The sequence below is a fragment of the Alternaria viburni genome, assembly GCF_023758015.1.
Source record: "Alternaria viburni strain BMP 2772 chromosome Unknown scaffold_19, whole genome shotgun sequence".
In the NCBI taxonomy this organism is placed as follows: domain Eukaryota; kingdom Fungi; phylum Ascomycota; class Dothideomycetes; order Pleosporales; family Pleosporaceae; genus Alternaria; species Alternaria viburni.
Window position 1 is genome coordinate 514662 of NW_026055788.1, and position 27964 is coordinate 542625.

The 27964-nt window shown below is 53.1% G+C and overlaps 9 protein-coding genes across 9 annotated transcripts; 4 read left to right on the forward strand and 5 right to left on the reverse strand.

The window, feature by feature from the left end:
- Window positions 1–5415: 5415 nt before the first annotated feature.
- On the reverse strand, window positions 5416–6510 carry J4E79_008296 (uncharacterized protein; the record flags this gene model as incomplete). Its single annotated transcript, XM_049357155.1, has 1 exon — window positions 5416–6510. The coding sequence occupies one exon, from the start codon at window positions 6508–6510 to the stop codon at window positions 5416–5418; it is 1095 nt and encodes a 364-aa protein (XP_049208519.1).
- Window positions 6511–7299: 789 nt separating this feature from the next.
- On the forward strand, window positions 7300–10265 carry J4E79_008297 (uncharacterized protein; the record flags this gene model as incomplete). Its single annotated transcript, XM_049357156.1, has 4 exons — window positions 7300–7520; window positions 7591–7702; window positions 7758–9671; window positions 9741–10265. The coding sequence occupies 4 exons, from the start codon at window positions 7300–7302 to the stop codon at window positions 10263–10265; spliced, it is 2772 nt and encodes a 923-aa protein (XP_049208520.1).
- Window positions 10266–11058: 793 nt separating this feature from the next.
- Window positions 11059–13874, reverse strand: J4E79_008298 (uncharacterized protein; the record flags this gene model as incomplete). The annotated part of the gene is made up of 3 exons (XM_049357157.1): window positions 11059–11588; window positions 11641–11988; window positions 12056–13874. The coding sequence occupies 3 exons, from the start codon at window positions 13872–13874 to the stop codon at window positions 11059–11061; spliced, it is 2697 nt and encodes an 898-aa protein (XP_049208521.1).
- Window positions 13875–14200: 326 nt separating this feature from the next.
- J4E79_008299 (uncharacterized protein) lies at window positions 14201–15324 on the forward strand (the record flags this gene model as incomplete). The annotated part of the gene is made up of 2 exons (XM_049357158.1): window positions 14201–14548; window positions 14599–15324. 2 exons carry the CDS (start codon window positions 14201–14203, stop codon window positions 15322–15324), a joined length of 1074 nt encoding a protein of 357 aa, XP_049208522.1.
- Window positions 15325–15427: 103 nt separating this feature from the next.
- Window positions 15428–17744, reverse strand: J4E79_008300 (uncharacterized protein; the record flags this gene model as incomplete). Its single annotated transcript, XM_049357159.1, has 2 exons — window positions 15428–17586; window positions 17645–17744. The coding sequence occupies 2 exons, from the start codon at window positions 17742–17744 to the stop codon at window positions 15428–15430; spliced, it is 2259 nt and encodes a 752-aa protein (XP_049208523.1).
- Window positions 17745–17996: 252 nt separating this feature from the next.
- J4E79_008301 (uncharacterized protein) lies at window positions 17997–18739 on the reverse strand (the record flags this gene model as incomplete). The annotated part of the gene is made up of 5 exons (XM_049357160.1): window positions 17997–18138; window positions 18198–18244; window positions 18293–18583; window positions 18638–18676; window positions 18728–18739. 5 exons carry the CDS (start codon window positions 18737–18739, stop codon window positions 17997–17999), a joined length of 531 nt encoding a protein of 176 aa, XP_049208524.1.
- A 386-nt stretch (window positions 18740–19125) lies between these two features.
- On the forward strand, window positions 19126–19845 carry J4E79_008302 (uncharacterized protein; the record flags this gene model as incomplete). Its single annotated transcript, XM_049357161.1, has 2 exons — window positions 19126–19307; window positions 19395–19845. The coding sequence occupies 2 exons, from the start codon at window positions 19126–19128 to the stop codon at window positions 19843–19845; spliced, it is 633 nt and encodes a 210-aa protein (XP_049208525.1).
- A 125-nt stretch (window positions 19846–19970) lies between these two features.
- J4E79_008303 (uncharacterized protein) lies at window positions 19971–21077 on the reverse strand (the record flags this gene model as incomplete). Its single annotated transcript, XM_049357162.1, has 4 exons — window positions 19971–20019; window positions 20078–20339; window positions 20394–20991; window positions 21042–21077. 4 exons carry the CDS (start codon window positions 21075–21077, stop codon window positions 19971–19973), a joined length of 945 nt encoding a protein of 314 aa, XP_049208526.1.
- Window positions 21078–21659: 582 nt separating this feature from the next.
- J4E79_008304 (uncharacterized protein) lies at window positions 21660–22375 on the forward strand (the record flags this gene model as incomplete). The annotated part of the gene is made up of 4 exons (XM_049357163.1): window positions 21660–21764; window positions 21818–22087; window positions 22137–22207; window positions 22261–22375. 4 exons carry the CDS (start codon window positions 21660–21662, stop codon window positions 22373–22375), a joined length of 561 nt encoding a protein of 186 aa, XP_049208527.1.
- Between the last annotated feature and the right edge of the window lie 5589 nt (window positions 22376–27964).

Here is a 27964-nt window from a genome sequence, read left to right on the forward strand (position 1 = left end):
CTCGCCTCTCCCCTTCCTATTCGGATCCGAACCACACAGCATACGAGCACACCAACCAAGGCGCAACGATAGGCCGCCTCCGCGGATCTCTTTCTCACATCATCCCAATGAACCCAAACTCTATCCCTATATCACATACATGAGCACACCGATCAGCCTCGCGCTCCAGCTCAACCACGCAGCACCAACGACGTGTAACCGAGCGCGCCAGCCCGCTCGCCGACCCCAAACTTCAGGAACATGGCACATTACCAATCCCATGCACGCGGAATCCGCCCTTCGTGTCCAGAACGCCGTTCACATGTCTTTGCCAAGCCCGAAGTCCTCCTTTCCTGCAACTGTGCCGCACGCCAAAGGATGCGAGAGCGAGTAATGTTGGTGGTGGTGGCGTAAGGGAAAGTGTACATCACAAACGCTATGCACAATTCCTGGTTCCTCCCTCGTGCACGAACGTTTGGTTTTGTTCTATTCTCTTTTTAGGTGGGCCCTTGAGGTAGGCAGCACGTGGAGTTGGCGTGCATTTGCATTGCCGCGAACGTGGTTTCGGGACCCCGTTGTGCTGGGGTGGATGAGGTAATCGCTTTCCTGGGACGATGATGTGATGTCTAAGGGGAGTTACATTGCTGAATGTATACGGTATACGGCCAGTATCTACAAATCTCCCATCTACTGTGCCCGGGCCAGGGATTATCTACGGCATCAGCGATATCCGTATGTGCTATACCATGGCTTCCTTGATATTGTTGTCGTTCAGCGCTTACGGCGGCTCGAGGTACCATGCGGGTAAACTCGTTTCAAAGATGGGACGTTGAATCGATGTTCAGGCGTGACATGTTTCACTTGGATACTGGTGGAAGATATGACTCGACGGCCTCTGGGATGCCTTGTCTTGTTGAAAGGTGTTGTTCGTGGAGGTATTTGATATTGTGTTGGCGTGTGCTGAAGCACGACCTCAACTCCAGGACCTTGACGCTTGGGGCGGAAGATCTCGACAGCGCAGAGTCATGGAGCTTTTCGCATTGCTGATCAACTGTACAAGCTAGCGACGTCGCTGCGTATATGTATATCCGAGTCGAAGGTTCATAAGGTTACAATGGAAGGATACCTAGGTACGAGGTACGCTACATGACTAGATTTTATCGCTTTCAACGGTTGCCCTCTCGTCAGGTATCGTGCACACACCAACCAAGAATATGAGCGCTGCAAATATTCGTTCGCAGTAATCCAGCCTCAATCAATCTAAAGATCTATTCACAGTATCGCAATCTCCCATTCCCGCAACTCTATCGCTTTATTCCCGCGCGCACACTGAGATTGTCCTGTCTCCTTCCCCATCCACCCAAGCCTGCCCGGCACTTGTACCCAGCGCACAGCCTCCCGCGCGGCCATTGCATTGCAGACAGACTTGCCAGCAGCGCAGCACGCCGTCCAAACCTACCAGTAATCATTACGTTCCAAGCCGGACTACAAAATACCAAGACCGACCGACTAACCACTTGACGGCAACACCCGTTCGCCGATGCAAGATGCCCTCCGCGGAGCAGAAAGGGGAGGTAAAGCCGTGATTCGTCAATGTGCAGGTAACATCGTTATCGACGGACTTGTAAACCGCGAAAAATCACTCCACCGGGCTAACTTGATCTTACCAGCTAAACGTACAACCAGTCTCTCAATTGCATAGCTATTACCAACGACGTCGAAATTCGCGCAGGCACGATGACGAAGTCTGCGCAACGTAATAGACCTGTTTACCCTGGCCATTCTGTGCGACGTACCCCTCATCTCTCTTCCATCATCGCACCCACCAGCGTGGAACACATGGACCTGGGCCAAGAGAGGGGTTTCGCAGCCAAAAGCAAACACGAGAGTGGCAAAACTTCTCGAAGCCTTCTAGAAAGCACATCTGTTCGCTGGAGATAAGCTCCACGATGTGACGTCGAAGGTTTAATCGTCACCTAGTGTTGACGATCACCTAGAGATACAACAGCAGCGTTGTGGAGTACCAAAAGCCCGCTGATCTTTCGCTCGTTACCCAGTGGAGATGCTACTCATCTATGTTCACGTAAGACAAGGTCGGAGCATGCTCAATCTCCCTGCGCGTCCTCGCGAATAGGAACATGGGGAACTGGCGGAAGCAAAGAAGTTTGTCTTAGCATTCCCGACCCCGCACGAACGTTAAGGGGGCGCAGCTGAACCGCCGACGCCATTGCATGTCGAACATCGAAATCGCGAGTTTGTAATGACACAAATCTTCAAGCAAACCAATCGACGCAGTATGGCCCAAGCATGCAAAGTGCTCGTCCAACCCGCGTGCAGCATTCTACCTTTCCCGCCAGCTCTCCTTATCCCGTTAGCGCGAAGGACGTAACAAAAGCAGCGCACACTGATCGTCGCCTTCCCGTTGAGGTCAAGATAGACAGCTGTGTCAGCGGATCAAGACACTAGTGAGGGGCAGGAAGCAGGGCCAAAAGCAGCACGCCGCTGATCGCATGCGCCATGAGACATGATCGTGTGTGACGAGCGGCGCTAAGCAGTAACTGCCGTTAGGATAGTGGGCTCTCACAGCCACTGCAGTTTGTTGATCTTGGTGTGCGTGTGGTGGGATTCATCGGAGCACATGTCGGAATGGAGAAGGAACAGGTTGTGATGGTGCCTTGCATGCTTGCAAGTAATCGATGATGGCGATATTGGTATGAATAGCATCACAATAACCGACTAAGCGATTCGCTCTGGTTGGTGCTTGGCCAATACTTTGGGTCTCTCTTACTCGGTACGTATATCGGTGTGGGAGTATGTATATGGGATGTATTCCGGATAGCTTATGCCTCTGCTTACACTTTTCAGCCCCGCTTAAACTCACGATCGGTAGGGGAAGTGTGTCTGCACTAACCTCACCATGTTCAGCAAAAACGGCATGATGTAAACTCGAAGTTCCGCCCGTACTACTGCACACACGGGTCGCTAGTGCATTCAAACATGTACAATCTGTGTATACCATGTCAAAAGCCTAGACAAGGCGGCACGTTACACCGCGTCACCCCCATGCCGCATCGTGATCGAGCAGCAGTGATCGTGGATCGTGATCGCGCTTTTCGCCTGGAGCACCAGCACAACATCATACAGATGAGGCATCACCCCTACTTCCTACCCCCAACAATATTCTAGACCTTCCAAACCGAGCAGATTAATCAAGTTGCGCCGCGCCCTCCACCTTCGGGCCTGCTCTCACGGCTCTCTGCAATAGGAAGGTTCCCACGATACATTCTTCCCTGCGATCGACGATGAGGCTGACGAAAATTGATGAACGAAATACCAACACCATGGGCTATCGGTCCTCTAGGTTTCTCACGATACCACATGCACTCACATACACCTGGGCATATAGCGAGGCACGTGAAAGCACGTCATTTAATCCGCACTCGCGCCTTGCTCGCCGCGTCCATGGCAGAAAGTTATTCGACATCCACGTCCCTGTCAGAGTTCGGTTTCTCGCAGAAGGTTAGACCTAAAACTCCACTTGACTGACCGATCCGGGCCGGACGTAGACTGCCATGGTGCCGTCTGGGCGCGTGTGTCGAGTTATTTCCTTATAGTAGGGCTTTAATCTATTTTGCTTACCATTTCCCTTGTTCCCCGGTAAACCACATGGACGTCAATAGACGACAAAGACGATGTGTCAGATTTGGCTGAGCTCAACACATGCTCGCGCAATCTATGTCGCGGGTTCTAGAAGGCGGATGCATGTCTGGGTGTGGTCTCCGTTAGAGTAAAATGGTTCATGCATGATCCGGGAGTGCCCTATGTCGCTTCCCCTGGTCTTGAATAGACCGTTGGGGATTGTGTTTCTTTGTTCTTTTGGTTTTCAGTGTTTACACTCATCCTATCATTCATCTCTACGCCTATAGCGTAATATTCCCCGTCAATAACATTGTCTGAGGCCCCTACAAAGAAGAGTTTGGTATTCACCGGTGTGTCGTCTATGTCAGTGACGAGAGGATCAAACTTCATGCTGAACCCTACGACTTGAGATATGTCCTCTCTGTTTTTGTCAATGTAGGGCGAGAGCTATTCAGCTGCATTGGCAACGATGATAATGCCGTTATCTGGACTGGTAATGCTTAGGCGGCGAGGTTGCCTGTAGCTGGGGGCTTTGATGTATGTTAGAGCAAGGAGTTCGAAGGTGATCTTGCGGCAGGACCATGAACTAGCGGATTGTTTTGCGATGAGGTGGAGCAGGAAGGGTAGGAGTGCGGAGCTGTGCTTTGTGAATGCGTCGGAGCGTATTTTGACAAGAGATGTGTCTTCGAAGACTAACCAGTGTAGGCACTCAAACTCTTCGCTCAGGGTGGTCTCTTTTTCATGTTTGACTGCGCTTCGTTGGCATTTTCTTTGCCGCTGTCTGAATCGCTTTCAAGTGTACTCTCGTTTGAGCCATTTCTGGCCATCTACCTGGCCGCCAGTATCGCGACGCGTCCTTGATGTCGTTGTTAGACATGGCGGGTTCAACTTATGGCAATGAGAGTGCGAGATGTCGTGGACATGACGGGCACAGAACATGGCTCAAGCAATCGAGATTGATATCAAGTACACGTTGATGTAGTCCAGGCTATGTACATCGACATGGCTACTTCTGCTCGAGTGAGCAGATGTTGATGGAATGTCTCTCACGTTCAGGGTAGACCTCGCGATAGTCGATCTTGATAAGATGTATTACTATTGGTATCTGTAGATGGTGAAACGAACCGAGACTCCATCGCTTAATACCATTACCAGTTTCCGTTATGCGCCCTTTGGACATATGAAAGAGATATATAATACACCATAAACTCAAAACCATTCGATGACATCTGAGAAGGACGGAACTCGGACGATGCGCTCACAATGCAGCTGCGACAGAAAAAGCGCAAGGACATCTGCATGAGCTTGCACACAATATCCAGTTCAACGTGTCTAGAACATGATAACCCGTAAACCAACACGTTGACGATGCACGAAAACGCATTGGTAGCAATTTGCGTACACCACCTCGCCGTACACCTTCTCGCCGATGTGGAGGGCTACACCCGAGGACGGCGAGATGTCATCCCTTTCACCGATAGTCGCCGTCCGAGAAGGTCCGTGGAACGGCACGATGCGCGCGGTTGGTTTCTGAGTGAGGCGTGGACGGTGGAATGAAGGACGTCACATGTCTGGGATTGGGTCGCCAAGCATTGACACGAGGACAAGGTTTCCAACCGAAGGAGGACTTGTACGGTGTACTCGCTGCTGGGCTCAAGCCACGCGCCATGGTCTCGGAACTCGTAAAAGCAGCAAGTGTATGAAAGTCATGTCGGCTGCCGGTACGTAAGGGGGATCCTACCTCCCAGAGGGTCGGGCGCATCAGCGGAGGTGTATCGTAACTCCGAGCCATGAACACTAAAGGAAGGTATTGCCAGCAATGGGACTAGTCCACTTTCCCTTCTTCGCCGCCCGCATCTCAGCGTACAGGGCTGGGTTGATGCCTTTCTTCTTACACCTCTTGAGTTCAGCTTCGGACAGTGTAGTTGTGTCGAAGTCGCTCGCACTCCACTTGCTGCTTCCGCTTGACTTTGAGCCAGATCGACTTCGCTCCACGTTGTCTAGTACAGACTGAAGGGAACGTTCCTCGGGCATAGACCGTTGCTCTTCTGATATGGATGTTGTTGATCTTGAAAAGCTGGAGATGTGGGCGGACGTCCGATCAACCGAAGTTGACTTTGCTATGACTAGGCGTGTAGGGCTGGGAGGAGGATCTTGCGACTTATCTGTCAACCGCCGAGGCATCATTTTCCGGAATAGTGACTGCGGTGTGTGGTGATCAAGACTCCCGTACTCTAGGGGTGTCTCTACGGGTGTCGACGTTCGCCTCGAGCTTCCACTTGATGAATTCATTGAAGACGGTTTAGACATGATACTGGGTGGAGGGTTGGTCGGCGGATCATCTTCCAAGGTAAACCAATCCGGCGAAGGAGCCTCAACCTCAGGCGGATCATGGCCATAGATGCTCTGATCATCAGATGCTGTCGTGTTTACCGAGTTGATAGTTTCGAGCGAGGTCTGGCGTCGCAGATGGGGAGGAAACCGCTTGATGTTACTAATTTCCCTCTTGTTGTTGCGATACGATATGAGCCCGCGTGGATGTCGTCGTGTGGATTGCGGCTCAAGTTGGGGATCCGGTTCGGCTGACCGCACATGTTGAGGTTCTTCATTTCGAAAGGGACGAGAAAACTGGCGGGCTGGATTCTTTGGCGGCGGCGCATCGACTGGATGCGCTCGGAGTGGATTGAGGCCTGCTGAGGCAGGACGAGATGTCGCTTGGCCGTCAATTGAAGCAGATCGACTGCGCGCTATTGGGGGTGGGGCTGCTTCATCCAGGTCTTCGTCGGATTCGTCAAAATCAAAAGTTCGGTGGTCTCTGTACTGCTTCTGCGCCTCGAGGGCAGCTCTCGGCGAACGACGGATGGCAGGCGGTAGGGCGTCGTCAATGTCCATCGCAGGTTGTGTGAGGTTGGATCATGGCATCTGCAAAAAGGAAAATAGGATGTGAAAATACCCCGATACCCAGCCTTCACGTCCCCGCCCAACCAGCCAAAATACGTTCAATCATGACGCAGAACGGGCTGCCAGAATCCCATGGCGTGGGTTAGCGTGATCGGAGGATGCCTGTACCTTGCATAGCGTTCACGATGGGATCCGTCGACATGTCAGATCAGATCTGGTGTTGAGCATTAGCGCAGATGTAAAGACGCACGCTGATTGCAGCTCGTCAGCTTCTATATACAAGTGTCTAGGAATGTGTAGACAGTCGTCTCATCTGCAGAAAGGCCGAATGGGATGCGGAGACGGACGGCAGGAATCCTGTCGATTACGCGGGTGGCTAAGGTTTTCGGCCGTTTTGGCCGTTGGAGACTGGCCAGCCGTGCCAACGGTCTCGCCAGTCACGTGGGCAGGCGGCGTTCCTGCCTCTGCTGGGGAAGGTGTTCGGCGTCACTCGAAGCAGGCGCAAAGTCAAAACGCGTTTCAAGCGCCCAAGACGTGTCAGCAGCGGGCTGGGACATGGATGGGGCGCTGCGGTGGCTCCGAGCTGATCAGTGATGTTTCGACTTGAGCGGGACCTGACAGGCCCAGGCCGCTACGGCCGAAAGGGGCTAGGCGACGACCAACCAACCGCAGGTGGCTCCCTACTTACTTGAGCTTCACGGTCGCTGTGCACGCGAACAGCATGTATGCCACCACCACGACTCTAGCACCCCCGCCGCGCACGACAAGTGCCCGCTCGCCATGAGCAACGACGCGCCCACGCCCATCTCGGACGACGAGGTTGTGGCCCTGACCAAGGCGGCCTTTGAGCACTCCCGCCAGGACATCAACCACCGCGCCGCCGCCGAGACGCCCCGGGAACTGCAGCAGCAGCAGCCCGGCATTACGATTGACCTGGGCCACAAGAACATCGCCCGCCTGCCTGACGAGGTCATCGATGTCATCCGGGCCGAGATTGAAAGGTACACGGCCTTGCCGCCCGCGCCTGCTATGCCTGTAGTTGGCGGTAGAGAAGACTTATTGACCTGTTAGGCTCGCTCTTTCCCACAACCTCCTCTCGACCCTCCCCTCGCGCCTCATCGAATGCAGGCGCCTCCGCTACCTCAACGTGCGCTACAATGCCATGCGCGAGATTCCCAATGCCGTATGTTGGCCCCCGCAGTACCCTCCGCCGGCAAGACCCGCTGACACCGCCCCAGATCCTCGAGATGACCTCGCTGGAAATCCTCGACGTGAGCAGGAACAAGATCAGGGTCATCCCGCCCAAAATCGCAAACTTGACGTCTTTGAAGGTGCTGGCAATCGCAAAGAACAAGATTGAGGAATTGCCTGTGTGTCTGGGCGAGATCAACAGCTTGCAGGTCCTTAAGCTAGACGGCAACCAGCTGGTCTTCCCCCCGCCCGACGTGTGCACCATCAAGGACAACGCCCCCTCACCCGCAAACGAGAACGAGCGCGATGCCGTCATAGCCACACAAGTCAAACGCTTCATGCGACAACACATTGCAAAGGAGCGTCAGCGGTCCGATTTGGAAAGGCTGCGTGTTGAGTCTTCTGGGGACGAGAGCTGGACCGAAAGCAACCCGGAGACGCCGCGTCCGTCGAAGCGAGCCAACGGGGGGCGCTTCCCAGTCAGGCCCAGTGTAGGCAACATCGATGGCTTCTCCGACGCCAAGGCAGACTCTCCCGGCCTGCCTGTCCCACCTATTCCGGTTCGATCTCACTACCGCGTCGGTTCTACAACGAGCAACGGCAATGGCGCGGGCATCGTCGTTTCGAAGAAGCCTCCGGTTTCGCCGCTGGTCTTGACAAACGGGAATAACGAGCGTAATCGAAGCCAGAGTGAGGGTTCAGGGCCTTCGTCGCACCGCCAGAAGCGGATGGGCATATACACCAACAAGACGTCTGAGCTGGGTTCCGTCGACGAGCTGCGGCGGACAAGTCACTTCCGCGGCTTCAGCCAGGGAATTGTTGTTCCTGCTCACTCCGCAGCGAACGGCCTGTCAGGTCCTGCGACCGCTGGTGTTTATGGAGATACCGGTACCGTCAGGTCCCTCGCGAACCGTCCACTATCCGACGTACGAGAACACAGGCGGAACTCGCGTGCGCCGGACATTGTCGTTGAAGCCGCCAAGAACTTTCTCTATGCTATTTCTCAGCTGCACGACTGCGTCTCACACATGGTACGCTCAATCAAGCTGACGGCCAAGACGAAAGAAAGCCTGCGTCGCAAGGAAGACTTTTACCGCAGGTACTCGACTACCTACCTGAACATCCGAGCGCTGAACGAAGTCTTGCACAAGTTTGACAGGCTAGTCGAAGAGGACGAAGAAGATGCCCAGAAGCTCTCCCGAAGCGTGTACATGTATGCGCTAAGGTGCCTCGAATCTTTCATGTCCATCAGCCTCTCAATCGCCGAGAACCGCGTCGAGATCACCCAGAATGCCAACGTGCACATTATGCGGACTTTCTTGTTTCTCCAGCAAGCAAGCATGATCGAGATGAGGAACGCCTGTTCGATCCTGGGTGCCCAATTCAAGGACACTTCGGTAACTTTGCGCAAGCCCAGCAATCCTGACCCAGTAGCTACAGTGCGCGCACGCCCATCGAGGGTGAATCGTCGATTCCAGGCATCACCGCCCCAGCGCAACGGCGGCTATCAGATGCCTCCGCCAGTTATACTGCACAGCAATGACAACAGTCGATCAAATACTTTGACGAGCATCAGCGCCGCCACGCCGCGTTCCGGAGAGTCGTTCTCAACACTAGCGCCGTCCATGACCCGATCGAACACACTGACCAGCAGTTTCGACGAAGCAGATGAAGACGCTCAATTCGACCGAGTCTATTCGAAACTCAGGAATGCATCCGACAGCTGCAGGCAATCCATGCCACAGATCACACGTATGATGCGAGAACAGTTCGACGGTCTGCGACGCGATCTTGACAACGAGGATCCCCGAATAAAGGCACTAGCGAACCTCATTGATAAGAGCAATGATGTCCAGCAGATGACAAATCCTCTTGCCGCCCGCTTGTCACAGATGCAGCTCAAAGACAGCTACACTAGGAACCAACCCGAGTTCTGGCAGCAATGCATGGGTTTCATCAGGGTACGTTGATCCATGTTTTGTTTCGAATCGAAGTTTCGCGAACTGGATGTTGACTTACGTTCGTTTCAGGCTTGGCAAGAACTTGCCGCGGCGTATACCCAGCAGGGCAGAGAACACAAGCTGCTCTCTGGTGAGATCAAACAGCTCATGCGGCCATTGCACAAGATGGTCAAAGAAGCCACTCTGGCCATTAACGACAGCCCGTGGTCGCATCTCACTAGCAGCAATACTGGGTTGATGGGTCCACCGAGCTTGTCGTCCATCACATCACGCGTCCAACCACCTAGGTTCATGAAACAGCCCAATGGGACTATGTCTTCGAGCGGCGGACCTTCGTTCCCGGGCCCCATCAACACGTCTATTCCGGCGATGGCTTCGGTCTTCTCCGCGCAGCCATACTCTAATGCAAGCTTCGGGTCGCAAGGCTCGGGTGGGTACGGCACACCCGTTCCGGCGACACCCCTCAGCGCCGCCTTAGGAGCAGCTGCTCAAGCGACTGTCCCAAACACGCCTCGCGTCTCTCAGCCTTCCAACACGCTCAACGTCTTCGAGCGGGCTGATCGCTTGCTCAGCCAGACCAGTCGACGTGTGTAATTTACCCACGACGCATCGACCGTAACGTACCTCTGACTTCGCCTACACAAGTCATGCTGATGCACAGCAACGTAAGTACGTATTCTCCCCTTTACCTCTACCGCTTTCTATACTTGTACTTGCCAGAATGATCTTTTTGTTTTGTATTGCATACTATTAGCGACGGCGTTTGTCCGGATTTCACTCTTTTTTCCTTTGGCAACGGACGGGCATATTCGGGCTTGCATATCGGACATGGTGTTTGAGATAGGTCGGGATCAATCTTTTTTGCTATTGCATACTGGGCGTTTTCTTGTCTTTGGTCTTGATTGGAGCTGGATGGAAGGTTGCTTGATCGAATGGTCGGCTGGATGATGGATTGGTCGAACCTCTGGTTAGGTCGGAATGATACGGCGCACATACGACACGAGTCTTAATGTCTACAATGAGGGCTGGCTGCCTGGTCCGTGGCAAGAGATGGGTTTCCAGTTCGCTGGCAGAAGGCGTAACGAAATATATGGCGCTAGCTGCCATGACGCTGAGAATGAGAAGCGATTGTTCATGCAGACAACGTGCCCAATGCGAAAGACATCACGAGGTGTACTCGTGGAGTGAAGAACACCCAGAAACCGGAACACGGATATTCATAAAATGGAAATATGTCTTATTGATACGTCAAGAGCGTTATAGTAGCCAATTTCGAGAACCTCAACGCCGTTCCTGCCTTTGTAGATGTAACCCAACCAACGCGACCAGGCGTATACAGTCCAACCCATCCAAGTATACACACGAATACAACATTCTCAACAACCACTCAGAGCCTAACATTCGCACCAATCTTCCCACCCTTGAACCAAATATCTTCCCTCCATTCTCCAATCCTCACACCCACATACGCAAAAGCACTGAGTTTCAACTGCCCACCCAGCGCCCTCTTGATAGCCTCGTAACCAAGACTACCAAACGACCAGTCCACGGGCAGGCGAGGTGATTCCGACAGGCCAGGCGGAACAGCAAAAGGCGAGTCGTAGACGATTTTGCCCGCAGTGTGGCCTTCGTAGTAGGCGGTTGCGTCCATGCTGGTGATGTACATGGTGGTGGAGCGGAAGGGGGAGGCGAGGGTGAAGACAGCGGTGCTGGTGATGAGGTGCATGGTGGTGCCGCGGATGAAGTGAGATCTGCCATCATCGTCTGGGTCAGGGTTGGAGCCGTCGTCGGGTTTCTTGGGGGTGGACATGTGCGGCATGGGGCGTTCGATGGGGAATTGCGAGAGGAAGCGGCCGATGAAGGGAACGGCTGGGACGGACTTTTCGTGAGCTTGTACGGTTATCGTGGAGTTGTAGCCTGGTGGCTGCGTTAGTAATTGAATGCGTGGTGGTGGTCGTTATGAACATACCTGAGATGTACTGGGAGAGCAGTTCTGCTCCGATCTTCTTGCCCTTGTCACCCCCGTATGTGTAGGGATCCCAGAGGACAGAGGCAAGCTTGTTCGTGTTGTTACCAGGGGAAACCTCCATATCCTTAACCGTCGCACTGCCGATGTGAGAGCCATTGGCTAGAATGTTGATGTTAAAGTAAGGGACCGTAGCGGAGTATTTCGAAGGATTCGTAAAGTTGACGAGGGCCGTGATGGTAAGGGAAGTGGGCGAAGTTTCGACAATGGCTAGATTGCCAACCTGTACATTAATTTTGCTCGCCTCGTCTTTACCGTCACCGGGCTGAGCGTCTTTGCCGCCACGAATCGCTGAACGCCAAAAGTTAGCTAATTGCAGGAACCGCGGCCAAACTTGGATCACGAACTGGTTACGAACGTTTGACTGGTACGACACCTTGCGCCGGAATGCCTCGCACTGCGAGTTTGCCCATGGGCGTATCCACGCCAACGCTGACCGCAGCCTTGAGGTCCATCAGAATTGATTTGCCGCCGAAGAGCAGAGCTTGCACGACCTCACTGAAGAGGTCATCGTCGAGAATCTCAATGGGTGCGTTCTTGATAACGGATTGAACAAGGAGGGAGGGCCCTTCGGAGCCATGGCCTTCAATGCGGGTGGAGTTTGCCTTTTGCCACTTTTCAAGGTTCATCTTTCCGAGCTTCTTCTTGTGGTAGTAGATATCTGCATCAGCTTTGACTTGGGTGACATCAACGGGGAAATTCATCTCGTGGGGTAGTCCGATGTCGACATTGACGATACCAGAGATCTTGGGACGGGCTTCAGGTGTGCCAGGCTCAGCGAAAGGATTGGGCAGACTGAAGTGCATATCGGCAAGAGAGAAGTTCTTGATGAGGCTTCCCATGGACTTTCCGGCAAACGGAACCGGAACGGTAATGTCCTTGAGCAGCTCACGGGCCCAGTCGGGTGTAGCTGGGTCAGGGAACTTGCAGCAATTGATGTAGATGGTCGCGTCTTGGCCCTTCATGTAATCGCCTAAGAAGGCGTCGAGCGGAGACTTGGCCGAGTTGGGGCAGACTTCAGTCATGCGATCTGAGAGCTTATCGACGTTGCCAGTGACATCGACCTTGACGTCTGAGTTGGGCTTGATTTCGAGTTGCCCAGTCTGCGCGGTTCCAAGCATGATGTGCTTGTCGGATGCCGAGCAGCCCTCAATGCCCACGTCGACAGCTACTGGAGGCAGCGTGATCTGGACAGGGAAGTCGTTCTGCACGACGATAGAGGCGTCGGCACCGAGACCCTTTTGCCCATGTTTGGCCTCGCCGAGGTTGAGTTTCGTGATGTTGTAGTGAGGAAGAGTGGGAATGTCGCCGCCCTGGAAGACCATGGACTGCTCGATGAGCTGCTCGCCAATGTTGATCAATCCAGACTTGAGAGGGACTGAAGCCTTGCCCTTGAGCCTTATCTGCCCCAGTCGGCCATCGATCCAGTCGTTGGCGACGCTGCGGATACCGTCGGGCGAACCAGGCTGGACGGTCGCAAGGAACGAGACATGAGTCGTGTGGCCATTCCTGATGTTTACCTTTAAGCCAGGTATCTTGGCCGTGCCAATCAAGACGTTGCCGTACTCGGGCAGGTAGACGTCGGCATCGAAGGGCCCCGTCTCAGCCTCGTGCGCAATCCAGGTGCCGAAGCGGCCGAGGTTGCGCACGCTCTGCTTCTTCACTTTGTTCGCGTCCATGGTAAAGTCGCCTTCTATGTGCACCTTCGCGCCGTGGTCCGTCAGGCCGTCCATGGAAAGCTTGGTGGGCTTGAAGTCGGCGGCCTGCATCGAGTACTCCTCGATGCTCTCCTTGGCCAGGAAGCCGAGCATGATGAAGACGACGAGCAGACATAGCAGGATCAGAGCCAGTATGCTCGGCCATCGCTTCTTCCACAGCGGGACTTTGCCACTGCCGCTCTTATCTGAGGAGCCACTGAGCGAGCGCAGCAACGAGCGTGTCGCGGGCGTGGCTTCCGCGTCGTCTGGTCTGTCGTGCTCATCGCGGTCTTCCTGCGACAGGAGCGGCGTCTGTTCGGTGGTGCGACTCGACTGCTGCGAGCGTGCTGAGCGCGACGAGCGGGCGGACTTGTGCGAGGCCGGGCGCGAACTAGAGTTGCGGGTGTTGGCGGCGGAGCCCCACTGCTCCTCTTCGGGGTTGTCCATCTTCAGACGGAGGGGCGTCCAGGCGAGGGACATGACATGCGGAGAGATGGACGGGTCGAGGTGAAGGGAAGAGAGGAAACAGGGCGGTTGACGGGTGGTGGAGGGTCTTGTTCATCGTCTCGTCATGAACTCAGCCACTGCCTGGGCCGGATAAGACGCCCAGGAGCGACGTGTGCCCGTGCCTGCCGCGGCCGCTAGCCCCGACCCCAGCGTCTCCACAAACATGCGTCACCTCTTAGTGTGCTTTCACAATAATTCACTGCTGACAGGCCCGCGCCTGTGACTCAATTGCCTGCTGTTGGGACGATATAAATTCTTTCATTCACTCTGCATAGCTGCGGACACGCCATTGAAGCAACATGCCCGCTTTCCGTCCCTCGCCCGCTGCTCTGCGGAGCTTGCGCCGCTGCTACTCCACCTCACCAGCGACACCGCCGACATCGCCATTCGCACCCCGACATCTCCTCTCCATAGCAGACCTCACGCCTGCTGAACTGACCACGCTCGTCCAAAATGCACACCAACACAAGACGACAATCAAGCAGACAGGCGAGGTGCCGCATTCGATGCGCGGGGCATTGGCAGGCAGGACCGTCGCAATGACCTTCAGCAAACGGAGCACGCGCACGAGGGTATCGACAGAAGGCGCAATCGCGGCATTTGGAGGCTCTCCCATGTTTCTCGGCAAGGACGATATCCAACTTGGTGTACGATCGTTCCTTCCATATCCTGAGTGCCCGCTGACACAGCATTCCAGGTCAATGAGTCTCTCTACGACACCTCACTCGTCCTCTCCAGCATGACCGCCGCCATTGTAGCCCGCGTAGGCCCTCACTCCGACGTAGCCGACCTCGCAAAGCACTCGAGCGTGCCCGTCATTAACGCCCTCTCCGACCTCTACCACCCCCTCCAGATCATCGCCGACCTGCTCACCATGGCCGAAATCTACCCCTCCACATCCTCCACCTCTCTCGGTCTCGAAGGTCTGAAGATTGCATGGATAGGAGACGCCAACAACGTCCTCTTCGATCTAGCCATCGGCGCAACAAAACTCGGCATCGACATCGCCGTCGCAACCCCCGCTGGCTACGAGATTCCCCAAGCCATGCGCGAAGTCATCTCCCACGCTGCGCAGACCTCTCCCCACCCGGGAAAATTGCTCGAGACAAACACACCCGAAGAAGCCATCAAGAACGCTGATATCCTCGTAACAGATACTTGGGTGTCCATGGGCCAGGAAGAGGAGACTGCCAAACGCCTAAGAGCCTTCTCAGGCTTCCAGATTACATCTGAGCTGGCGAAACGGGGTGGTGCCAAGGACAACTGGAGCTTCATGCACTGCTTGCCTAGGCATCCTGAGGAGGTTGCCGATGAGGTCTTTTACGGACCCAGGAGTGTTGTGTTCAAGGAGGCGGAGAACAGGTTATGGGCTGCCATCTCCGCACTGGAAGCGTTTGTAGTAAACAAGGGAAATATCCAGTGACTAGATCCGTGGTTCGAATAAGGATGATTAACAGGAACATTCGTCTTCATGTCTATTACGAACGTATACCAAACTACCTATCCAACCATTCAACAACTCCACCTCACTCCCTCTTCTTCTCCTTCTCCTCGCCAGCCTCTTTCCCTTCTTCACCATCCACTTCATCTCCATCCTTCCTCTCCTTCAATCCCTCAACTCCCTTTCCCCAAGCTCCAGCCTTCTTCCCCCACGTCATCATACCCCAAGCATGCGTCCAGCTAAACTTCGGGGGCGCATCAGGATGCGTCCGGAACGGACTCGCCCCATGCTTGAACATATCCTCCATTTCCCTCTGTCGGTCTTTTTCCAGCTCATCTCTTGACAGGATCTTAGTATTCGGCGGTAGCGAATCTGGGGCCGGCGCTGGAGTGGCAGCAGGGGCAGGACGAGATGTAACAGCAGAAAAAGGTTTCTCCCAATGTCTCGACTCCACCGGCAACGGCCTCCACCAACCGGTCCCGTCTCCACTTTCCATACCCGTCGCCGATGCAGACGAAGCAGCAGCAAACCTCTCCCACCACTTCCTCGAACACATTTCCCAAATCCGACTCTCGGCCCTCTTAACCGCAAACTTCTCATCCTCACCCGTCAAGCCCCCTATATTCGCAAAGTCAGGGCTGCCAGGCCCAAACTTGCGTTCGTCCGTGAAGGACGTGCCCGCCTGGCGAGACCGGTTCGGCGGGTCGTCTTCGAGTGCGTCTTCAGCCAGCGTGTCGGAAGAGTAGGAAGAGATATTTGGTCGAAAGGGTGAGTTGAGGTCTTGGTAGATTTCCGAATAGGTCTCTGGGTACACGGCGTCGGAGTCTAGGGTTTCTTGGCCTGGTTCGCTGGATGCAGAGGAGGGGATTTTGGCGGGGAAGAAGATTCCGTCTGGGCCGGCGGCTGCGGTGATTATTAGTCTGCAGCGGGCTTCGTACATGGCGTCGAGGAGTGTGATGAAACGTCGTGCTTCGCTTTTCATTAGCAGACCCATGACTGGCACGTCGGTTACGATGAACGTGTGGTAGGTGGATGCCAGCGTGATGTAGTCTGCGGGACCGAGGACTGCGCCGCAGAGTTCTGCGAATGTGAAGAATGCTACGCCGTTGTATTGCGCGGGGATCTCTAAGGGCCGGTTGTACACGGTGAGTGTTGCGGGTTCCCAGGGGATGGGGTAGGAGTGGTTGGTTGCGGACTCGACAACTGTGTTGAAAGATTCTCCGAATTCGATCATGTTTTCGGCCGTGGTGGGTTGGATGAGGTAGTTCTTCGGGAGGTAGGTTGATGGGTTGGAGTCTGTTGGTGCGTCGGAGACTTCTGCGGTACCTGTCGCCCCAGCTACTGGAGTTGAAGTTGACGTGGTGCTGGCGAGAGCTTCGGATGCAGGCATCTGAACACTATCCCTCCTCTCCTCTTCTTCCTCCCTCTCGATCTTTCTGTAATCCTTCTTTCCTTCCATCTCCCAAACCTCACACCGCGCCCTAAGCACCTCCAAGAACGCGGCGAACTCTCCCATCTGGCCCGCTCCATCGTCTCTGCGCGTATACGTGCTCTTGCTCATACTCCATCCCAGGCGACTGAGGCGGTTTACTGGGCGCGAAAACTCCATTCCTGCGGCTTTGGCCAGCTCTTCCGGCATGCGGTTACTAGTCGCAATGAGCACGCCGCCAAGCTGGAAGAAGGATGTCATAAGATTAGACAAAATCTTACTAGCCGCACGATCTGGGAGTTGAAATTCGTCCAAGAAGAGGATAGGAGACTTCTCGATGAGGTCGCGTGCCACGAGGAGTAGGGAATATTCGTCGTGAGTTGCTCCCGGGCCGGCGACTAGCGATCTCGACATACGGAGTTGCTCGAGACGCGAGATGGTGTCGAGCATGAAGGTGTTGAAGTGCCAGCGTCGCTTCTTGCGGTTTGGTAGACAGTCTTGGAACAGGTCTATGAGCATGGATTTTCCCGTCCCGACCTCGCCGTGGAGCATGAGGCCCTTTGGACTTTGCAGTTGCATGGCTTCATCGTGGCTGGTTAGGACGCGCGTCAGTGCTACAGAGTCTCTCTTGTCTTTTTGCGCAAGGAGAGATGTCCACACGCCCCTTCTACCGAAGCGGTTGACATGGGTATCCGTTGATGATGATGCATCTTGACCCGCATCGACAGCTCTGGTAAGTTGTTGGAGTCTTTTGGAATACTCTACACTCGGTTCATAGTCAATCAGACGGTCGTAGAGCTTCTGTAAATGTAATGCTGTAATTCATGTTAGTACATCCTCACACTAGTTTCGTCTAAATGGTAGACGTCATACCCAGGCGATGCTGCGCAGGATCAGGTCGGATCTTCTGTGTAGCAATGAGACTGCGATAGAGCACCAAGGGGTTGGTGATGGTAACACCGGTGGAAGGCATTGGTAGTCATTGGTTGGAAGAGTCAAAGTCTATATGGCATGATGTTTGAGTGTTCGATATGGCCGAGGTGATCTGCCATGACATTGGACTAGACTGCAATCGGCGCTAGCGCTTTTGGGAAGTCCCGATATTTTATCGACGTGGTACGCGGCATCGAACGAAGGGAGGTTGGCAATCAGAACGTGGAAATCGAATATTTGCTATAAACGCCGGCCTGATGCAACATGGTATCGTGCTTGGTATAAGGTTGAATCAAATGCTGGTGACGCCTGGAGACCATGCGTCGGCTATCTTTTTGACTTCTTGGATGAACTTCCGACTTGTGATTTGAGTCGAGCCGATCCTTTGCTCGGCATTTGCTGTGACTGGAGAGTGCTCATCTGGGTCGTAGAACCTACATAATGGCACCAAAGTCAGTATGGGTCTCAACCGAGCATCGTCCTGGAGTCTTACGGGTTTCTTAACAGCTTGATGTAAGCTGTCTGCAACGCTCTAAACGCCTAATTGATGTTAGAAAATAACGCTTATCTCGATAGCTTCAAGCTTACGGGTTTCATATCTGCATCTCGCAGCCCAACGGCAGTCGAAGTCTTGCTGTCAAGCGCAGTAGCTGGCCTCCCTTCCATGTCGACCACAATTACAAACTTGACTCCGGTATTGGTGAGCCATCCATACATTGCTAGCCTCTCATCGACGGCCTGGAGAAGACCAAAGTCTTGATCTGCTGTTTTGTGTGGTAGGCGGGCTTCGAAGATGTCTAGACATGACGAAAGAAGGAACTGGAACTCCAGTGGCGCCCTCTCTTCTGCTGGGAAAAGTGATATATGGAGGGGGTTGTTCTACCAAAAGGGTTAATTCTATCTAGGTTGGAGATGCATACCACGTGTACTAACATGCTTGCCAATTACGCCGATGCACGCAATGGACGGGACCTGGGACAGTCATCAGCGCATACCTCAAGTCCTTGGAACTTTCACTCTTACCCGGCCTGACATGTTGAACGATATCACAAGCTTGGATAGGTTTGGTGGATCTGGGAGTATGCGGAGTAGGCTGGCCGACGTAGACCGAAAGGGTGATGGAGGGAGGAGCGATCGCCGGCTAACCTATCAGACGCCACCAAAATCGACGACTAATCGATTTCCGCCAAGCACTTTGCTGCACCTACCTCATCGACACAACTTCGCGACTCCTCGACCGCCACCCCACATCTCGCCTCTCCACTCCTTCCCTCCCTCCCTTCCCTTGTGTCTGTCGCAATCATGTTCTCGACAACACGGTCTGCGGCCTCAATGGCTCTGCGAGGTTTGTCCCCGCCACCCCGAAAGCTCGCCGCCGACCGGGACTGACAGTGTGGACAGCCAAACCCGCGACGGCGCTCATGCCCTTCCGCGCCGGAAGCGCTGCTTTCCTCTCCTCGAGCTCTTCGGATAGGGCCACGACCATGAAGACGCCCGCGACGATTCCCGGCAACCCTGGAGCGCCACCACCGATGAAGTCCGCGCGAGTTGAGGTGCCATTGCCGAGTCAGGAGGGAAAGAAGGGTGCTATGCAATACGCATTGTATGTGATATCTTGAAAAGGCCCCGGAGCATGAGACAGGGCGACAGGATGGGATGTACAAAGGCACAGGCTAACGTGCGGCAACAGGACCACACTCGACCAAGTAGCCAACTGGGCCCGCCAGAGCTCCCTATGGCCCATGACTTTTGGTCTCGCATGCTGCGCCGTCGAGATGATGCACTTGTCCACCCCACGATACGATCAGGATCGTCTCGGTATTATTTTCCGTGCCTCGCCCCGACAGTCCGACGTCATGATTGTAGCCGGAACCCTCACAAACAAGATGGCGCCAGCGCTGCGACAGGTCTACGACCAGATGCCTGACCCCCGATGGGTCATCTCCATGGGCAGCTGCGCCAACGGAGGAGGATACTACCACTACAGCTACTCGGTCACAAGAGGTTGCGACAGGATCGTGCCAGTAGACATCTACGTACCCGGCTGCCCGCCTACTGCCGAGGCGCTCATGTACGGAATCTTCCAACTGCAGAAGAAGATGAGGCATACCAAGATCACCAGGATGTGGTACAGGAAGTAGAGTGTGTTTTGGGATGTGCGGTCTAGTGATTGGTCGTTTTATCTGCGAGTTTCGAGGGAGCAGATTCCTCTTGTACAAATCGATCTTCTATATGCATAGTCTATACCAAGTAAGGTGTGATGGGGTTACGCTGTCTCACCAAGTCCAAACATTTTGATCGAGTTCCTCCATGCTCTACATCATGATTAGCATTGTCCTGTTGTACATTTCAGAAGGGATAGGATATACTTACGCGTCGCAAACCTCCTCCACGGTGATCTCTTTGATCTTTGCAATCGCATGTGCCACATGTGGTATCGTAGCTGGCTCATTCCGCCCCTTGACCATCATGCCCTTGGCGAACTTCTCCTTCTTGACGGCCTTTGGTAGCGGCGGTGCGTCTTGCAGATACTTGGCCGATGCATGACTAGGTCGCATTTCGCACCATGGGCCATCCGTCTCGATCTGCAGACGCTCAAGTGGTATTTGCTTGACGACTTCGATGTTCTCATCGGCTAGAAAACCAAGTCAGCCGAATAAGCAGTCGCGACAGGCTCGAAAAGACTCACTCTTCATGCTACACCCGTTAACCCCGATATCGAATCCTAGATCAACAAGCCGTTTCATCTCCTCTGCCGTTCCAGTAAAACTATGCACCAGCCCCCGTTTCGGCAACTGCTCCAATTTCGCCGTGAGAATCTTCTCAAAGTCCTCGCTCGCAGCCCGCGAATGGAGGAAGAGTGGTAGCTGTACATCAATCGCGATGTCCAACTGTGCCTCAAAGTACTTCAACTGCGGCTCCTTCGCCGTCAAGAACAGTCGATCATAGTCAAGTCCTATCTCGCCAAACGCCACCGCATGGCCCGCTTCTTTGGCCTCAAGCGCCAGACTCTTCAGCGCAGATAGCAGTTCCGATGGGCCTCCAGGATGCGTATCGAAGTGTTTTGCTGAGCAGGGATGTACACCCACGGTGGCGTAGCATTGTCCTGGGTGCGCTTTGGCGATTTCAACGGCGTGTTTGGATTCTGAGAGGTCGGAACCTGTTACCATGAATTTCTTGCAGCCGGCATCTACGGCGCGTTGTATAACGTCTTCGAAGTCATCTTCGTGCCGTTTGGTGCCGTGGTATTCTCCTCGGTAGATGGGGTCTGTGAAGTTGATGCCAATCTGGGGTGGGTTAGTGGTAGATGGGGTAAGGTGGTGGGATGCGGACCGACATCGATGTATTTGAGTTGAGGGGCTTCTGTTGCCATGTTGGGTATGTTTAATTTTAGATTCCCGCTGAATTGTCTTATGGCTAGGACGTGCATTAGTACAGGATATATAAGTTGAGATGTTCTCTTTCAAGACGGAAAACGTGATGACGCACTTGCAAAATTGCTAGACAGAGCTCCGATGGGGCTGAAAGGGCGCAGATTAAGGGTCGGATAGATTCTGAGGCTGGAATTACAGTGCCTCAGAGTTCGAGAGGAACTCAGAAACATCGATGACACTGATGGTGGGAATCTATTCGTTGGATTGATCGTTGTTGCCTCAAAGTGACTCTGACTAAGCTGCTTCGAGCCTAGTTTCAATGCTGGCATCTCTCGCACAGCCACCCTTCATCACAACTACTAACCTCTACGCCCTTTTTCGTCACTACGAACCCAGACTGCATCAAGTATTCATATCACTCGGTTGATTTCTGGAGTAGCATAGACTTTAGAGTAACCAGGAGACTAGTCTGTTGCTGTTTTACTGCGTTCTGCGTCATACTAGATACCTAGGTACTTTGCGCACTCGCGCGCTTCTGTTACCGACGTAGACAACAACCGCGAACACAATTTGGAATCTCGATGGAGAATCTGTGGCATCTTCGTCGTGTGGCGGACAACGCCGCGAAGGCTTGCTGGATCTGCTACAAGCCATCTACCAGTGTTTTGATTACTCCTACCAACAAGGTGCGAAACGACGAATGGTAGGCTGTAATTCAACCATACTGACTTCTCTGAAGGACTTCTTTTACATATGTCCTGGACACTTGGTCGACCGTGGATTCTGTCAACCGGAAGCGGATGAAGCCAAACGAGTCGCAGACCAGAAGAAGCAAGAAGAGCTGGATCGTGAGATCGAAGCTGTGAAGAAAGAGTACGAGGAGAAGCAGAAGCTTAAGCGGGAAAAGCGGAAGGGGAAAGATAAGGAAAAAGACAAGGAGAAAGAGAAGGAGGCCAAAGGCAAAGAAGCAGAAGAGGACAAGCAGGATGAGCAAGCCAAAGACGACAAAGCATGTGATATGCACCTTCACTTCATCACTGTGCTAACTCCTTATGCAGATCAAGGAGCTCTCCAAAACCAAGGACCAAGCCCAGGCTGAACTTGGCCCGCGCATATACCAACTCAACAAGTGGGGCCGCATTCACAGACTCCTTGCTCCAGCTACATACTGACCCTGCACAGGAACTTCTATCAAATGCGTCTAGACAAGCTGCGGAATGCTGAGATTGCCAAACGGAATCGCGAACGACTGAACAACCCTGCAAACTTTCCGTCCGTGCCTAGCGGAAATCCTTAGACGCAGAGCGCGTCCTAATATCGACAATGGTCAATGTCACAGACCAGTCGTTGCTCCCGTCACCTTGGAGTAATTCATACCCGCATTTCGCCCGGCAGCAGGCAGGATCGGCTTATGCGAACAGCGACGGACCCCACGGCCGCCGGCCTTAGATCCTTCGAAGACGATGCAGTCAGCTTTTAGCGGCCGGTTCAAAGGCCATGCTTACCGAATGTCATACGTGTCACGCATATCATCTGCTTATAGTTACGGTCAAACCAGATCTTTCGCCCTTTGGTACTCTTCGCCCAGGGACGTTAATCGCTACCAGTGTGACGGGGATGATCGGATACATTCATCCGTTCGACAGGTGCTACTTTCAGTCACAAACGCTCACACACTGCAGATGTACTCGCAGAATTCAGCCTGGCACACTTCGCTTGTGCAGACATCGTGCGGAAGTGGCTTGGGAGCCTGTAAGACGGCAGTAACTCCTATACCGATCTAAGCTGTCTTCATGCAAGTTTGTATGTCTGGTCTTGGCTACTCCCAATTGAGGTGGGGTTCTAGTTCGCTGCATCCATCCTCAAAGTTTCGGGGCCAGATATTAACTCATGGCTCTCGGATTTGGTGTGCTCATGATGAAGAGGCAATGATCAGCTCACTCAGTTGGCCCATGTCAGCCGTACACCAACCCATATGCTGTGTTATGACCCTTCATCTACGCCAAAGTTGCTTATCAGTATGTTCAGCAAGTCGTGGTACCCCGAGATCTTGGTATAACAACCAACGCTGTGTATCCAATCACTTCCGAGACCGGCACGTGTCGTGACAGGTACAAATCCTCGCTACGCAAGCCTAAACAAGGACAAGCTATACTGTGATCGAACGATTTGCAGGCAATCTGACAGTAATGGCACTGTGACCGATCTCTATGGGGCAGAGAGGAAGTGACAAGGGCACACAGCTCGTTGTTACCACGCAATGGCGCACCCCGCCTGTTCACCCTTTCGCTTATACCATTTGTCACCACATCGCATCTACTGAGTCATCTCATATCTGCGCGGGTGGTGACACGATAGGAGTCTTGGCGATGTGCTAACTCAGGAAGGATGCCCTTCTCAACGACATCCGCTGTGCCAAGCATCGCAACGGCTTGGGCACTTGGGTGTGTATGCAATGAGGAACATTGCTCAAAAGTACGCCGTTTCGAGTATGATACTATACAGCAGTCAAGAGCCATACGTTGTCTCCAACTTCTCCAACTCATGGAAGCGCTGATGCTATCCACCGCTTGGCACTGCATGCCATCTACGCTCCGCCGCTTCGCAATGCAGTATATCCCAGCCCTACATTATCTCCTCAAACGCTCACCCGTTCATGTCTTAGCTTTTTACTACATGTTCAGATATCCGCTAATACTACGGTACAGGCCGTCCAACTGCCGCCACTAAACGCGCCCTCCAGCCAGCCTCTTCTTTAAGATGCCAATGAGTGAGCACGAACGGGTAATCACGCGAACAAATATCGAACCCTGCCTCAAAGAGCGGACTAAACGGTAACAGTAAGCCTCGCTTCCGATCTGCGCGCGTCAGCATCGTCCCGCGCATCTACTCAGCGATATATCACGTACTGCATCACATGCATGCTAGCAGCTTAATTTTCCGTTCGATTTGTCTTTTCTTTGTTTATTGGAATCGCTTATATCTTCCCATATGGTGGATTCCATGACGGCGCAGAAGCCCTTTGCAGCATAGTCTGTTGGATGCGTAGGGCGTAATGTCGACACGCATCTTGTGACACTTGTTTGTCTCTAGCCTTGCAATAGGGCAATCTCACGATCCTGCAGCCACAATGCTGCTAGCTCATGGTGTCTCCGCTGCTTTAGTCTGTTCAGGCGTCCAAGGGAAAAGCTTTTGCGAGAGTGGACCTAGGGATCGATCCTACGACCTGGGATCAATGTCAGCGTAAGCACTTGACTGAGTGCAGTGTTTCGCGAACTCAGTTCCCGGTGATGTTGAAACATTTCCTTTTTGGTCTTGATTGATATTGAAGTATGTGGGATGCCGTGTTATGCGGTTGCAGATCTTGCGAGGTCTAGTATCGGAGATCAAGACGTGCATGCGGGACCGAGATGTGGATTTCAGTGACGGGTGACAATGTATAGTGACGTGTAATATATCAACTTAGGAAATGTTGGTGTTAGCGTCGCACGTCACGCAATTACGGATTCGCAGTGGACGAAACTTAACAGTATGCCTTTCAACAGCAGTAGCACTGGCATCAACGACTCGAATCGGGGCGTCGCCTCTGGCATACTATACAGTAAAGCTATAGCGCTGATTGGAGACCAGAAAAAGCACATCTCATCTGGCGGACGAAGACACTGAAACGGATTACTCATCTTCCCGTTGTCCTTCTTCACACTATCCTCAAAATGTGCCATACACATTTCCACAAGCTCTACCTGAGAGCCCACGCACTCAACTTGAATCTATGCGTAGATCAGAATATCCCGAGGTAGTGATCCGTCTTTCAGCAATGATCCGGCTCCGAGAGGAGGTGATTGGCGCTAACTGTCGTCAAGGCTGAGATTTTGAGGTCGCTGCTTGTACATACTTGCCCAGGTGGTTGGTGTCTTGACTTTAAGACCCACTTATAGCTGTCAACGCGACTGTGTGTGGTGAGCACTGTAGAGTTTCATCAATATGATTTAGTTGCTAATAGGTTATTAAGGCTTTTAATACCTGAAGAAATGCAGTAGAGAGGGAATACACGAAAAGTACAGCGATATGACCCTTTCATATTCGCTCCCCCCTCTAGTTCATGATTTAAGCGTGGTATGATGCCTCGTTCAAGCCCACTCTATCCCTTGATACAGCGATGACACAAAGACGAGCCACTCGAAATTCCGAAACTCATACCTTGCCCACAAGGTGAGTCCGTCTCAAAAGTAGCTACGGCGAATATTAGACCTAGATGTAGGACACATCGAAACATACACAAGCATCATGACCTGACAACCTGACGGAAACCTCAATCCAGATGGGGCTATCTCTTAGGTTAATGCTACTCATGCCATACCTCACATGCACAATCCGTCCCCTTGGAACCTATGTTGCAAAAGCAAGTCTGAAGTAAGAAGCGACATCGAATTCGTCAATCCGCACTTCCTACTAACAAGAGAAAACCCTTCGAAACACCAAATCCTCTACAACATTTCCTATACACCTCTACCCACCACCCACACCACCCAAACCACCCCAGCATTCCTTCCCTTACTCCCTCACTCCCCTACCACTTCCTCCTCCAAACCACCCACCACTTAACCTCATCTCCCCCGAAACACCCTCCCCCCACACCTCGCATGACCCGTCCCGCTCCGTCATGTCAGAGAAAACCGACATCCGAAACAAGGCATGATCCGTGCTCCTTTTCGGAGAAATTACCAACGAGCGTGGGATGATGGCGAGAGGGGAACCGAGCCATGGATGGAGACAGCGTAAGCACTAACAAGCTGCACGTGTCAGGTCTGTCTGAACGCGTGTGTTTTGGTCCGTGTAGAGGGGGAAATAACGCGTGTCTGGGTCGATGATCGGTTTTGTGGGGGGTGGGAGTGGCGTGGGTGGTAGAGTTGGTGTGATGGGTTGGTGTGATGGGTTGGGTGGGAGTGTGGTAGATGTGGAATGGTATTGTGCTGGTGCAGGAGATTTATGTGAAGGAATTGAGGGTTTCTTGCTCTTGATGATGGCATGGGTTGAGGCGAGATAACTCAGGTAAGAGCTTGGGCGGAGTTCACGAAGCTACCACAGGTGCTTCTTCGATATGTTGGCCTTCTAATTCAGCGTACAATTAAAGAGAGCATCTTTTAGAACGCAACTGCAGGGTCATTTGCCCTTCTAAGTTGCTACGTACAAGCTCGTTGGACGAGCATGCACACGCGAGCAGATAATAGCATGTGTTCAGCTGGCTGTACACTGCCTTTACATTGGCGATGGAGTGCCATTATCTAGGAGGCATACTCGCTCTCTCAATGTGGTATCACGCGAGCATCTCCTCGCTGACAGGACGCGCACGCCTCTGCCCACATATTTTGATTTCTGGGTACGTGCTTCAGATCTTGGCGAGTATCCATCCGCCACATACAGCTGACATGAAATCATGTAAAATGCTGTCGACGAAGCGGGGCAGTGTCGGCGTAGTCGATGTACTGTGTAAAGGGGCTAACGAGTGTTGGCTGATGGCGGTGGTGGTGGCGTGCCAAGGCCAAGTGCTGAACGCCGACAGACAGCTGAACTTGCTTTGCCCCTTGGCAGTGCGCCAGCAGGAAAATTCTTTTGAATTATTGATGATGTCAGATGAACTGGTTCCGCCGTACGGACTCGCGGCTCAAGTGGGTATCAAAACCCGGAAATAACGATCCCGCTTGCCAAGACTATGGTTCTAGTGTTGCATTCGGCCTCGCCGGCGAGGCTTCAGGTCAATGAGACGTTGGAAAGATTTTCTTCATGCATTGGCTTGACACACATGCTGTATAGTAGGTAAAAAGACTGTTTGGACGTCTTCGCTTGAAACAATAATCCTGGACTTCCTGTCCTATCAACGCCCGCTGAATCGATAAAACATCCTTGAAATGCAACATATTTGCCGCTCTGAGTGGCACCAGAAATGTCGTGGGCCGTGTAGATATATCTCTAATGTGTAACCGAATGCCGTCATCAGTGTCGTTATACCAAAGTGCCCCGGTTTCGCCGCCGAGGCAAAAGAAATTGCGAAGCAGTCTGCGGGCGTGAAAACTTTTCGTAAAAATGAGGCAATGTCTGAGTGCCGCTCTATGGGACGAATACTAATGTGAAGATAGTGCTAGTGTCGGCTCGACCGAGACGATGTTGCTGAAGGGTCCGGTTCGGCAGGTAAAAGCTGCTCGGATAAGCCACAGGGTTCGTTGCTACGGATCTTGAATAATCTCCAACATCCGGCAGCGCTGTACATGGCTCCAGGCCAGTAGTATCAAATTTTTCGAAATCATGCCTCGTCGTGTGCTTCGTTAATAACACCTGGCTTGGATGCTAGGCTCGAGGGGCCGGATATAGAACCCATCGAGCCAACACGCTCTTGTGGTGGGGGCTCGTCTCTCATGCAGGCGTTCTCTAGCATGTTGGTCCATTTCCCACTGGTTCCAGCATGGCTATGCTTCAAGTGCTGTCTGAAATGGTCTGCGCGGAAGAATTTCTTGGCTTGGTTGCATTCACCAAACTTGTGCACGTGATTAAGATGCTCAGTTCGCGCTTCCCAGTCGGCAGGGTTGGGAAACTCTTCACCGCAATACCCACACACATCTGCCACGGCTGGACGAGTAGGTGAGGGATGGAAAGCTGCCTCGATCTTGTTGAGAGTGGCACATGACCAAGAATGACGGCGTAGATGAAGGGAATTCTGATGGCGCTCCGCCTCGTTCTTATTCTTGAAGCGATTGGGACAATACAAGCAAGTGTACTGCTTCTCTAGTTCGTGTGCTCTATGGCCAGGGTCAGCGTGGTTATTCAAGGGTGGGCAGACCAAATGGCGGTGGGCAAGCGAGGATCCATGCACTTACCGTAACTCATCTTC